The sequence below is a fragment of the Macrosteles quadrilineatus genome, unplaced genomic scaffold, assembly GCF_028750875.1.
Source record: "Macrosteles quadrilineatus isolate MER2022 unplaced genomic scaffold, UCM_ALF_1.0 Scaffold_6__1_contigs__length_79288215, whole genome shotgun sequence".
NCBI classification, from domain to species: Eukaryota; Metazoa; Arthropoda; class Insecta; order Hemiptera; family Cicadellidae; genus Macrosteles; species Macrosteles quadrilineatus.
Genome location: NW_026542599.1, coordinates 25,480,104 through 25,494,292, shown reverse-complemented (window position 1 = coordinate 25,494,292; position 14,189 = coordinate 25,480,104). Strand labels below are relative to the sequence as shown.

Here is a 14,189-nt window from a genome sequence, read left to right as displayed (position 1 = left end):
ACAATAACGTAATGAAACTGATTTATATTACCTTTGAAGTGCTTTTGAGCCAAATGATTTTTATTTTGGCATTAGGTCATAGCTAGATTATCAAATAAATTGGACTAAATTAAATAATTTGAATGCCAAAAGAAGTGAAAACAGTGATTGCTAGAAAGCCAAATATGTCAATGTTGCAATCTCTGGTTTTTTAGCTCTGACAAGTTATTGGGTACCTCATTTTAGCGTGACTTTTGGCAGTCAACTTGGTTTGGAATTGGTTCTATATTAATAATATTATTCAATAATTGTGCAAGATTAAAATATTGAGGCATATTAGTTGTTAGTGAAAAGGTGTAACACACAGAACTATCACAGGTTGGTCTTGCAGTCTTTCAGTTAAGTGGTGAGAATATCTCCTTAAGGTTTATCCCTCCTCTGTTTATGAATTGCTGTTTATGATTTCTTATCAGCATTTCCTTTTATGATGTTATCCATTTCTTTCATGGTCTTTGGACTCTTCTCTTTCCAACATTTACTCCCTCCTAAACTTGCCGTTGATGTTTTTCTTTTAACATTATAGTTTTTTTTATTACGTCTTCCATTTATTTTGAGGTCTCCAGCTCTCCTATTTACAACAATGTCTCCCTCCAGCCAGATTTTAACCACTCTTCCTCCATTCACCCTTTTACAAGCCAAAACAACCTTAATCTTACCATTCTGATTTAATTTAATATTGTTTTGTTAAGCCCAAATGTAGTTTAATATCTTTGTTTCTGATTCTGAATCATCTTATTTACTGCACAGATCTTCTCAGGAATTGGAAGGTGGAAATTCACACTTTTTGACATTCTCAAAGAACAGTTTTTTATCCCAGAAAAATTCTTAGCAGTATTTTTTGCCTCAAGTTATTTCAGCAATTCAATGGAAGAACAATGACCTTTTACAAATTATTAGATGTAGAACATCCTCCATTAGAAGCCATAAACTGAATTCTTAATATTACAGAGGCAGGTCGTAACGCGATCCGAGGCTGTAACGGACACTCGGTGCTGTACAAGTTCTGTCTGTGGTGTCCGGACGAGAAGATGTACGACGGGCTGATGACGAGGGTTTGCAGCATCGTCAGCATGTGCATGGAGCGTCGGGAACTTCCGTTAGCATCGTTACAGAGTCCAGCACAGTTTCAGCTGCCAGCCGACACTGGTACGATGCACAAAGTTGAGCTAATGTTACATGTATATATAAACTCTAAATTATCGATTGGGAGTGAAAACTCGGTTTTACGACTTTTTATGAATCTGAAGTTGTTGGGTATTTATTGAAAATTGAGGTATCAAACCTTATTATTGAAAAATATCCTACTAATATTATAAACGTGAAAGTATGGATGTTTGTGTGTAACTCTGAAGTTCCATGACGTGAAAACTGGACCGATTGAGCTGAAATATTGCAGAGAGGTACTTGATAGTCTTGAGAAACACAAAGGCATATTCAAGCTGTAAAAATCTTATAGGGCTATGCCCCACGAGGGTTCAAAATTTCCATGTTATTCTTATTAGTATTCCTATTTAATAGGAATTAAAGAAGTTTGCAAGATGTTTCTACCAAACAAGTTGGTTCTATGATATCATAGACAAATAGAATAAATATAGACTGTCAAAGGAAGGTTCCGGTGCCCACAACTAGGTTTGCCGTGTAGTTACGGCGCACACCGCTGCAGGCGAGGAGCGCAGGAGCCATATGCGACCAGCAGACGCTACAGGGGGCTGCAGTGGTGTGCGCCGTAACTATACGGCAAACCTAGCGGTGGACGCCGGAACTTATGCCAACCGCAGCACTGCTGACGGTCTATATTTATTCTATTTGTCTATGATGATATTTAATAGCATTAAAAAGTTAGTAGTTGCTGGTTAATCAGGTAGGAAATTCATCAACTTTTTGATGGTTCAACATTGGACCCCAGAGTCCTTGATCATTTGGTGTTAAGTTAATGGCTAAATAAACAGCTGATCTTAGTCAGTAACAAAGATACACAGATATTATCACTCTGTTTTACACTTACAATTGATTCATTCAGTTAAATTCTGTTACAAAGTAACACTCCTTAAAGAAGTAGTTAAGTGGAGCAATTCAAAATTAAAAGTGTTTGTGTGTAAAGCATGATACAACAATAGTGTTGTGTCACAGTGGTGTCGGACCGAGAGCTGGAGAGTGACGACAGCGGGGGAGATGAGAGCGGAGACGAGGGCAGAGATGATGATTTCGACGACAGGGACTTGAGTACTCAGAACTGTGGTCTCCCACCAACCGCCCAGCGGGACCTTGCGGACTTGAAAATGTCAGTAACAATTAAAATCTATCAATAGTAATGTACGGCAAACCAAACTCAACCCAACCCATTCCCAAATATTACCTGTCAAGATTTTGTTTATACACTCTGCACATGCTGTTTTAGTTTTGGCATTATTTATGATCCTGCGATTATTTATGAGAGTCACACTAGTGTTATAACTCTGTATCTTCACTAATTACACTGTATATCACCTTTTCCATTTGCTTTATTTGCAGATGTTGATGTTAATTTTCATTGTAACTGAGTGGTTAGTGGTTGCCGTCAAATCTGAAGGTTGCTGGTGTGATTCAAAGAAAGATGCAATTTTTCATTGGACTATCAATCAATGGTGCTTACTGAAAAAAGGTCGATGTTATCACTAAAGTGAGGTTTTCCTAGGCGCGGAACAAAGAGTCCAGAGAAGCAATTTTCCGTTTGCCCAGTGAATGTCTGCTCGGGTTCTAAGAAAACAGAACCCAAGGAGCGGACTATGCTCTCCGCTCTTTGACCTCTGGTTCCACACCTAGGAAAACTCAGCTTAACAAGACCAGGGTTACGTTTGTAAGCAATAAACTCTTTTAGTAAGCATCACTATCATCACATTGGTTGTTTTGATTGTTCAGGTATGATGAGTTCTGGTGTGAAATGGGCGCGCAAGATTCTCCCCCCAGCAGCCCTCTGGCAGCAGACCTGCCTACCACTCTGCTCTCCTCTTATGTGTTCGCATCTTCAGCACATATCTGCAGGTAAACTATCACTATTTCATTTTGCTATGTCATGTTGCCGAATAAATACAAATTTGTTATTATAATGTTATCACTATTGATATGATAAAGTTACTGTATCATTATAAAACTGATTCATGTTTCTGTATGTGGCTGGTTGTCTTATAGCTGTATCATTATATCCTCTATTTATATGGATTAAACTTGATAAAACAAAGCCTTTTTTCTGAATTTGTATCCTGAAACACTTGTAGTTTAAATAATATGAGCAGCAAAACTGTCCTAAATTGTAGTGCTTTAAATTAATTACCAACATGAAGAATTTATTATGTTTTGATAAGATACCCTTTCATAAATTTATAGCTTTCTCCTCAAATTTGGTTGAGAATGAAACCGAGACATACTCTTGAACAATTTTAATTTTGAATCTAAAGCTTAGGCGAAAGCAGGGAAATGTAATAGGAAAAAAACATACACTATAAAAGATTCTGTAAAACAGTTTCCAAAGAAGTCCTTTTCCGCCAGTTTATTTCTCACTACATACACACCACAGGCTCTTCCTCTGATTTCTTACCTTCATACATTAAGTTTATCAGAACTTTGTGTATATTTAAATAAGCTGTTGTCTTAAGACTATGTATTAAAAGTTAAACCCATAGAATGAGACAGTCACTAGTAAGCTTGTCTATTCCAACAGGTTCTCAGATTCAGACGACGTCAATCTTCTAATGTTGTCTGATGACTGTACACGTTGTCCTCAAATTAACTCTAAGGTACGTAAACTGTATTAGAATGCTATATGAAGTGTCATAAAATTAAATGTTATCTTTGACATGGTAAACCCACATCAATCTGGTCTGACATTACCTTTGGTGGGAAAATTTGATCATAATTAAGATACTTTCTTTTCTTTTGAACGTAGCAAATTCGAGTTTTAGACATTACGACAGGATTCGTAATATTTCAAGGAAAAGGGATTTTTTTGGAAAGTAGTCCTTAAAAAAACACGTAGAGGCAACCAAGGTCCCTCAATAGGACCAATAACTTTATCCAATAAGTTTATTACTTTTTCAGCATCACATCAATAAGTGGTTTATGTCTTTCAGAGTGTGACGTTGTCGGCACTAAGATTCATCAAACCGGATGCGACAGGTCGCACTGTCTACTGTCACGTTGCTTCCCGTGTGCGACCAGTGCTGCCGTTTGTGAAGGTCGCGTATCCTGACCTGGTAGCGGCTGAGAGTGTCGCGTACGACGAACCACTCAACACCAAGGACCGTAGGACTTGTCGGTTTGTCAACTCCATATATCTCTATTGTAAAGCTTGTAATACAGGCAGTTTGAAAAAAAAACTCCCTATTTTTTAAAGACAATATTAACCAGGGCTGTTACTCGTCCCGATTCTGCTGGGACAGTCCCGATTTCGGTTCCTTATGCCCGTATTTAAGTCTAGGGGTGAAGGGGGCCATTTCACAATTTTTCCCTAACCTAAGGTGGCAACTGAGATATTGACTCAAACCTCAAGAGTTTTTCCCGTTACCATTATCCTGATTTGGTGCCTCTTAGTTAGACTTGGCCATACGTTCAATTTTGTAACCCTTTTGAAACTGCTTTTACAATCAGGTTCTCTCCTCTCCTGGAGGATAGTTTGAAATAAAATTGCAAACATTTACTTTATTGAATAGATTGTGTAAATACATAGGTATCTTTTCCTATAGTCCATCTCTTTCTAAGTTCTACTTATATATCATCTGTGTTTTGTAGGGCAAAACTTTTAACGAGTGTGGAGCGGGGACTGAGACAGGAGAATGCCACCAAAGAAGTATGTTATGACTTGGATCAGCTGTTGGCAAATCCTTCCAGCAAAGTCGTCAGGTACGGTTTCAACATTAAACGTTCAATTACATAGGGAGAGTTTTCAAGTTACTAAAAAGCAACATTGTTGAAAAGTACGACATACTACTTCGGATACCTGAGATGATATTGATTGATATCGAGACTAATCCTACCTCTGCTTAAGCAATTAATTGTAATAATGTTCCAAAATGATTATCATGACAGAAAAGCAATGAAGTGATAAATGTCAGTTTGTGTTATGAAGATTGAACGTTTCATAGTGGATAGGCCTACTAATTTGTCAACTGTCTAATCTTTTATTTTTCATCAACACTTTCATTTTCTGTAAGACTACAGTGCTCACCCTCAAATATGAAGGTTGTTGGTTTGTTTGCAAAAGAGATTGATTTTGGGGCTAGATGCAATTCATCATTGGACGATAAAAACAAGACTGTTTAACTATTCCATTAGTCATAAAAAATCCTAATTATGCTTATTGTTTTGGTAAAAAAAGTAACACAAATGTTAGATATTAAGGAAATTAAAAATATCAATAAGTTTATTTAGATGTTCAGTTTGGTAAAGAAAATTGAGTTATCTAGAGATTAGATATTTTTACGAGCTGACACACCAGGGTCAGTATTCTAAGTCAAAAATGAGTGAATTAGATGACGGCTTTGTTACTGGCTAAGATATACTGGCTGGTTTTTTGTCGTTATCATTTATTGTTTCAAACACAAGTCAAAAGAAGTATTTCTTCTGTTTTTCAGAGACCTTGGAAATTCTGATGAACAACGAGTTGGTACAAAGGAGTTCAACCATTCCAGGCTTGTGTTCGAGTCTAGGTTTGAAAGTGGCAATCTCCGTAAAGCGATACAGGTGTGTGATTAATGTTTTGGGCACTTTTGAAATTATAAAATGGCCTTTCTCGCTTAAGATAGGGAGAAGCCTTTTAACCTCAAACCTGAAATTATGAAATATCCACAAATACCAGACATGGCTACAGGACTAGAGAAAATACATTTTTTTGTAGTTTAACTTTTCGTCCACTCAGTATTTAAACTTTAAAATTTACTGATAATAAAAATTAAAATATAGTCATTGTGTGATATTTCCATATTTGTGAAAATTTGTGTTTTAAATTTGTTTGAACACTTTTCGAATTTGGTCAAAGTTAAATTCTAACTATTTTTGAAGAAAAAATTGAATTGAGTCCTAGATTATTTCTTTAAGTATATTCACGTGATTCACTACTTATGTCAAATAAATATGTTTACTAAGATGACATTAACCGCAACAAGTTTGTTTCAGATTGGGCCAAGGGAGTATGATCTCATATTATCACCTGACGTAAACTCTACTGAACATTGTACCTGGTTTTATTTTGAGGTAATTTAACAACTGTTTATATTCTTTTGGTAATCTTAAGTGGGTGTTTAGCTCACCTTTTTTCAAAAATATTCCATGTCGAATTCAGGAATTCATCTGGTTAAGTTGTGTACTTGCAGGGAAGCTGAAAAGTTAAATACTATACTATCGCCCTATGATTTAATGTAATGGGTTTGCTTTTCCTTCTAGAAGTAGTTTGTGTTCAGAATAAAGGTGCCTGTATCTAGTGCTGTGTATTATGTTTGTGTTTTATCACATCCAAGCATGTCTCAATTAATGGTGGATGGAATGAACAGTAAAAATCCCTAATTTTAAAGTTTCTCCCTGCAGCTTATTCAATGTGGCAGTTATAGCGTTAATATCACTGTCACTTTTTGAGTCAGCAAAGCCAACTGTAAGCCAACGCAAGATGAGTGTAGAGTGAAGTGAGATAACCCTTGTTGCTTCATTACAGCTTGTGACATCTATGCTGGCACTTGGCCAATCGCTACTAGTACCTATTTCAAATACATTATGTCCCGTCATGCGGGTTGCATCAACTGTCCTTGCGACCCATATGGAGGCGCTCAAGTACATAATACAAGGGGAGTCAACCCCATGAGGTAGCGGAAATGTTTGCGGTCCGGTCTTTTCCCTACCTCCACCCTCCTCCCGCCTACACTACCCGCGCTAGGTCAAGTGCCAGCTTAGATGTCTTGAGCTGTACTGACTAAGAGCAGCTGTATCTAGCCAGGCCCAGCCATTGAAAGCCTAATGGTCAAGAACAGCTAAAGCCATGTAACCACCAAAAAGCTTATGACTTAAGTTCCAATTTATTTGTAATTTAAACTTATTTTTCTCCCTGACTTTTCACTGACCCCCTCCCCCCTCCTACCCACCACAGACTTCAGATTAGGTTTTATTCTATCCAAAGACAGTTTAATTTATAAGATGTGGTTTTTTGAATGGTTTATTCTACTAATCATAGTTTCTTCTGCAGGTGTCCAATATGGAGGCTGGTGCACCTTATGTGTTCAATATCATAAACTGTGAGAAGGCCAACAGTCAGTTCAACTACGGCATGAAGCCTATATTGTTCTCAGTCAAGGAAGCAATGTTAGGTAAGGAGTAGCTAGGATTTGATTTAATTTGGGTGAAAATACTGAAGAACTCGATAATCGAGAGATTTTTTTCTTTTATGTTGGCAGCCTCTTTAAATTTCACTTTTGCCTGTCCACATTGGTGTCAAAGGCAAGGAAAGTACGAGCAAAGCAAGGGGTGAACTTGTACTGTATCGGAAAAATGAACTTTATAGATAGATACTCCGAATATTGACTCAGATCCAGGACAATGTTGTTTCAGTTTCACCATCTCTCATGCTACAAACTGAGTCACTGATTCAAAAATTTACTAATAATCATGTCGATTCCTTGGGGCATTAAGAAAACAATTTGAAATGTTATTTTTGACAATTGTGTGGTACCAATTTGTAAAGTAGAGATAAGATTTTTAAGCTTTACAATCAGTTTTCTAAAATATCCGTGGTAAAATGAAACAAATATATCCCTTTACATAGCTTGAGATCCATGTTACATTTAGTACTGTGATTGTATAATCTACACCATTGTTGTGTATTATAAGTTTATATTTGAAATAAATAGTTAAATAAATGTAGGATGAAAAATGAGCCTTATTTTGTCACTAGTTTATTTATATCAATTGAATCACATTTTTGAAAATAACATATGATTAAATTATTAAATGCATAGCATTTGAAACATAGAGATACAACAGTTTCTTCCCCACTAAATTTGATTCATAAGTCCAGTCTTTTCCGTTGCTTTCTCGTTCTGGCTGATTTGCGAGGAACATCTGTTGAAGCATTGTCATCTGTTTGAGGATTATTATGTTCACTGGGTTGAAGCCTGATTTCTGCATTTTCAAGTTGATCATTGTTATCTTCTCTGCGTTGAAGCCTGATTTCTATATTTTCCAGATCATTGTCCTTTAATGTCACGTTCTGTTGTTGCGAACTGGTAATTTCTTTAGGAGATGAGCTGGAGTGTGTTTTGTCTTTTGATTCTGGCACTGATGTTCTCTTCAACTGATCGATGTGTCTCTTGCCAATGTAACCGTTGTCCAGTTTGACTTTGTAGTGCAGAGCTCCAAGTTGAAAAATAACTTTTCCGAACTTCCAGCCGTCTAAGGAACGTACTAATATTCTCTCCCCCACTTTAAATGAGCGGCTTACTTGTTGAAAACCTGGATGTAATGATGTGTTTTTCTTAGGGGGTTTGAGAGCATCTAGTTTTGTTCTGATCTTTCGATTTAAATACAGTTCAGCCGGTGATTGTCCGCATTGTAGAGGTACAGCTCGGTAGCGAAACAGTATGTCTTGAATTTGTGATTTAATATTCTTTCGAGGATCTTCAGCACAATTTTTCAAAGATGTCTTTAACGTTTGCACATAGCGTTCCGCTAACCCATTGGTTGCTGGGTGTCCTGGGGCGATAAATTTTTGAAATATGCCTCTTTGTCGGCAAAAGTCTGTAAATTCTTGGCTAGTAAAAATAGTGGCATTATCAGAAACTAGTACAGCAGGATATCCATGTGTAGAGAAGATATCATTTAGAAATTCTATTGTCGTAGCTGTGGATGGTGCGTTTTTGGTTATTCGAACCTCAGGCCATTTAGATTTTGCATCAATCACTACTAGGAAATGGTGTCCATTAAATGGTCCTGCGTAGTCCATGTGAACTCTTTCAAAGTTTTCCTTAGGGATTTCCCAAGGGTGAAAAACTTTTGTTGGCTGTTTTGACTGTAAAGCGCAAGCTGCACATGATCGAACTTTATTTTCAATGTCTTTGTCAATTCCGGGCCAATAACAGTGGAGTCTTGCGAGTCGCTTCATTATTACCATTCCTATGTGTGTTCCATGAAGCTCTTCTAAAACATGAGAGCGTAGTGATCTTGGAATGTATACACGTTCTCCTCTGAATACAATTCCTTGATTGGTTGAGTAGATTGGATCATTTGCACCTTCTTTTATTTGTTTCATAAGATCTTTCATTCCTGGATCGTACGCAGTTTCTTTTGAAATTGAATCACTCGTGATGTTGATTTGATGAGATTTGAAGGATTGAATTCTGTTCTATTTCATCTTCTTCTTTATTCAGTGCTGTGTCGATACCACGATGTTCCGTTGTTTGAAAAGTCCTGGATAGAAAGTCTACATTTTGGTGTTGTTCTGCTTTCCGATGTTTGATGTTGTATTCAAATCCTCTGAGGAAAACTGCATAGCGTAAAAGTCGACCAGCTGTCATTGGAGGAACATTCTTTGGGTGAAATATTCGTGTGAGTGGTTGGTTATCTGTGATCAATTCAAACTTTCTTCCATAGAGGTAGTTGAAAAATTTTCCAATAGAAAATACAATAGCGAGTGCTTCGCGATCAAGTTGGCTGTATTGGGACTCTGATGTTGAAAGTGAGCGGGAGACAAATGCAATGGGCCTTTCTTCTCCATTGATAATGTGTGATAGTACTCCTGAGATCCCATGTGGGCTTGCATCGCAGGCTACGGATACTGGAAGGTCCGGGTCAAAAGGAACTACCACTCTATCTGAGGCTATTTCCTCCTTGATGTTGATGAACGCTTTCTCACAATCTTTTGTCCAGTTGAATGGTTTATTCTTGATGAGTAACTGACGTAGAGGGTAAGTTATGGTAGAAGCTGCTGGAATGAATTTTGAATAATAAGTTACAAGTCCTAGAAACTTTCTCACTTCCTCTACTGAATTTGGTCTTTGAATATTGAGGATATTTGACACTTTTGCTGGAGACTTGGATATCTTGTTGTTTTCAATAACATATCCTAAGTATGTGATGCTTTCTTGGAAGAATGTGCATTTATTTCTGTTGAGGTGAAGATTGTTGGTTTGCAGTCGCTCCAGACAAGCTACAAGGTTGTTGAAACATTCATCCAAAGTTGAACCGTAGACAATTATGTCGTCAAAGTAAGAGCTGACACCTGGAAGGTCTTGTAGAACTTGTTCCATTACTTTTTGAAATATGCTGGGTGCAGTCTTGATTCCAAAAGACAATCTGTTGACTTTGTAAGTACCTTTATGGGTTGATATTGTTTGAACACAAGCACTTTCTTCATCGACACCTATATGTAGGTAAGCTTTAAAGAGGTCGAGAGTACAGAAAAACTTGGCGTTTCTCAGTTTGTGGAGTGTTTCGTCGATCCTAGGAATCGGATAGTGTGAATCGTATAGTTGAGGGTTGACTGTGACTTTATAGTCTGCGCATAGCCTAAGTGTACCATCAGGCTTAGGCACTACAACTAAGGGTGAACCCCAGTCGCATGATTCGATTTTAGTGATGATTTTGTCTTGTTCGAGTTTGTCAAGATCATGTCCCACTCTATCCCGGAGTGCATACAGTAAAGGTCTAGGTTTGAAAAATACTGGTTTGGATTGAGGTCTTAACTTTAGAGAGCAGGTGACATTAGGAATATGTCCTATTTCTGGTGAAAATATTTCTGGAAATTTTGATTCTACTGCAGTAACTAGTTTGTCTGTGTCACTGGAAACTAAGTTTACATAAGTACCGGTATCTTTTGGTCTCTGGGTGTCAAGATCGTTTAAGTGGACTCCAAGTTGTCTTATCCAAGTCCTACCTAGTAGAGGGCTGTACATGTCAGGAACTACAAACAACTGCTGTGTAGATGAGCGTCCATTGTATTCAACCTGAACATTAACTAAGCCTAAGGGTTGGAAAACCTCATTTGTGTAAGAACGAAACCTTATATTTGTACTCTGGATTGTGTTTTGAGGAAGATTAAGTCTATCAAATTGAGCCTTTGGTAGAAGGGTATGAGCTGCACCTGAATCTACCTCAAACTTTTGTGGTTTCCCATTGATTAGAATAGTTGTGAAAAATTTGTCTGTGTCTGATGAATTGTAGTCAGTTACATTGAGAATTTGAAGTTGCCCTATTCCATAAAGTGAGTTTAAGTCCTGTGAATCATTTGGAGTAGTACTTATTGTATTAACTGTAGGCCTGGATTTCTTAGAGAGTAGAGTTGATATACAGACCTTGGCTATGTGTCCATCCTTGTCACAGCTTTGGCAGTGAAGGCGTGATATGTTGGTTTTACATTCCCTGGACATGTGATTTGCTTTACCACATCTTAAACACAGGTTTCCAATTCCAAGTGTTGCCAAATCAACCTTATTTCGTCTTGTGGAAGGGTGATTTAGTCTGTTGTTAGATCTGTTGTTGAGGTAGGCTGTCCTTCTTGGTGTATAATTCTGGTGTGTTGGTCTTGTCAATAATTTGTTGACTTCTGCCTGTGACGATGTTTGAGGACTAGAAAAGTTGTTCAGAGTTGCACTGTCTATTTTTGAAGCTTCAATTGCTATTGCCTTTTCTACGGCAATGTCAAATGTTAAGTCCTTGGTCTGGATTAATTGTTCTCTAATTGAAGAGTCATGAATTCCCCTGATAAACTGTGATCTTAAGAATAAGTCAGATACAGATGCTTCACATGATGTACAGGTAAGTTTGCAAGCTGCAATTTGTTTCCTAAGAGCTGTTACATAGTCTGTAATTGATTCATTTTGTGTCTGGATTCTGGATAAAAACTTATGTTGTTCTACAATTTCATTGGTTTTTGGAAAGTAATTGTCTAATAATTTTGTAATTTCATCATAGGTTTGCTCATTAATACTTTTTGGAGCTGAGAGTGAAGATAAAAGGTCATATGTTTTAGAACCTACACTATTGAGAAAAAGCTGGGCACAAATAGTTTTATCATCAAAAGCATTCTTTATCTTTAGGTAATTTTCAAATCTTTCTTTGTATAGTTGAAAAGTTTCTTTGTTTGAGTCAAATTGTTCAAAATTGGAAATTAATGTGATGTTGGATTGTTGAGTCTTTGACATACCTTGAATAGCTGAAGACAAGGTCTTGATTAATATTTCAAACTGTTCTTGGTTCATTTTGAAAAAAATATATAAAATAAACTTTAAAACAAATAGAACACACGTTAGGCTCTCCTCGTCGCCATTTCTGTTGTGTATTGTAAGTTTATATTTGAAATAAATAGTTAAATAAATGTAGGATGAAAAATGAGCCTTATTTTGTCACTAGTTTATTTATATCAATTGAATCACATTTTTGAAAATAACATATGATTAAATTATTAAATGCATAGCATTTGAAACATAGAGATACAACAACCATAAAATTCTTGATTCTGTTATTGTATTTGCAAAAATATTGCTGTAACCTTCTAAACAAGAAAAAAAATAAAAATGAAATTATTGAGTACACCAATTTGCAACGGTTTATTCTCATATTTACAGCTTGAAGAAACCAAGCTAATCTAAAAGTAGAAGATAGGCTTCTTCGGTGAAAGTATCAAATGTTACTCTTCAGGAGATGACTCATCGTTGATCTGTTGAAAATTTTGGATGCGGTGCTACGATCCATTCTTTGAGCAATCAAGGATATATATGACTCCAATTTTCTCAATATGTATTTCTTGTCAGGCCGAGGTGGCTGGATGCGGACTGGCTCGGACATCTGTTACTTCCGCAACGCATTCCCCTGCGGCGGCAAGAAACGGACCTATCTCTCGCTCACGTTCACAGTCAAGTTCCCTTACAACATGGACGTCTGCTATCTGGCGTATCACTACCCTTACACATACTCCCAGCTACTGGTGAGTTGTGTGCGTTTGTCTCAGTGTTTAGAGGGAGTTCCAGTAATAGGGATGCTTTAAGAAGAACGGGAGGGAGATAGTAAAATCAAATCATATCCTGTTTTCACGGAACCCCGTGGAATAATCAATACGTTGTATACCACACAAATTGTTTGGATTTATTAGACTTGTGGATCATCTGAATTTTAATGTGTGTTTCTGTATGGTTTGTAGTTTGTATGTTGTTTATTTTATATTCGTATATTTTTTTGAAAACAATTGCAAACTATTGGGTACTGAAGTAGACATCCCAACAACCTTTAACTATTGGATTCCACTAAAGTAGACATCCCATCAATATGGACCTACTGTCGTCAATTTTTGCAATAAAAAAGAACACAGTTCTGTGAGCTAGTCACAGAATGTGCAAGTGTCTAAAATTGTATTTTGTACCGTAATTGACGTTACCGTACTGAGATAGTTAATGTTTAAAGATGTCACAATAAGCATACAATAAGTTGTCCTATGAGTTTGGTTATGAAGTCCGAATGTTTGACAGAAATCAGTAATGTACATCACCGCAATCTGTCCGTGGCTTACTTCAAGTATGTCCATTTTGACTTAAAAACAGGTGACATTTATATCATGGGAATGGAATGTGTAGATTTATCAGTAGTCAAAGGCAAAACTATCCACTTTCAAATCATTGCATCTTGCCATTGTGGGTCCAATACAATCTGCATACCGATTGTTAGGTTTGCCAGTGCTTTGTGTGTTTTGCCACCAAAGTTGTATTTTCCGCAGAGCAAGCTGTGGGGTTGGAGCCAGACGGTGTGTCGTGAGTCTGTCTACTTGCGAGCGGAAAGTCTGTGTCAGACGCTCAACTTCAACGAGACTCCTGTCGTTACCATTACGGCCCCGTCTTCCTACCGTAACCCGATACAGGTGAGGGAGGCACTGCTTTTACCGAACTATTGGCAGTATAGGCATGCACTGTGGATGCGATACGCCCTGGTGTGGATTAACGTCCGCACGAGTGAGTACTACGACTATCCGCAGTACTATCCTGATAATTAGACCAATTCGTATATACCAAGGAAAAATGTGGTTCGGATTCCACTATAAACTGTAGGTCCCTTAGTTGCCATTAGCTGTATGGGCTATTAATTAACAGCTGTGTCTAAGGAATGTCGGCCTTAGTCACTAACAAGACTACTAGATCGCGCCACTCATCCTA

General features: G+C 37.3%; 1 protein-coding gene across 2 annotated transcripts in view; it reads left to right on the top strand.

Moving 5' to 3' along the window:
- LOC128996294 (cytosolic carboxypeptidase 1-like) overlaps nt 1-14,189 on the top strand; it is a 161,227-nt gene that overhangs the window by 69,388 nt on the left and 77,650 nt on the right. For both annotated transcript variants that reach the window (XM_054421520.1, XM_054421519.1), the window contains exons 9-19: nt 988-1,185; nt 2,170-2,320; nt 2,938-3,060; nt 3,737-3,812; nt 4,146-4,330; nt 4,804-4,914; nt 5,646-5,754; nt 6,187-6,264; nt 7,244-7,364; nt 12,801-12,973; nt 13,757-13,897. In XM_054421520.1, coding sequence (XP_054277495.1) covers nt 988-1,185; nt 2,170-2,320; nt 2,938-3,060; nt 3,737-3,812; nt 4,146-4,330; nt 4,804-4,914; nt 5,646-5,754; nt 6,187-6,264; nt 7,244-7,364; nt 12,801-12,973; nt 13,757-13,897 — 1,466 coding nt within the window. The remainder of the gene's footprint in view (nt 1-987; nt 1,186-2,169; nt 2,321-2,937; nt 3,061-3,736; nt 3,813-4,145; nt 4,331-4,803; nt 4,915-5,645; nt 5,755-6,186; nt 6,265-7,243; nt 7,365-12,800; nt 12,974-13,756; nt 13,898-14,189) is intronic.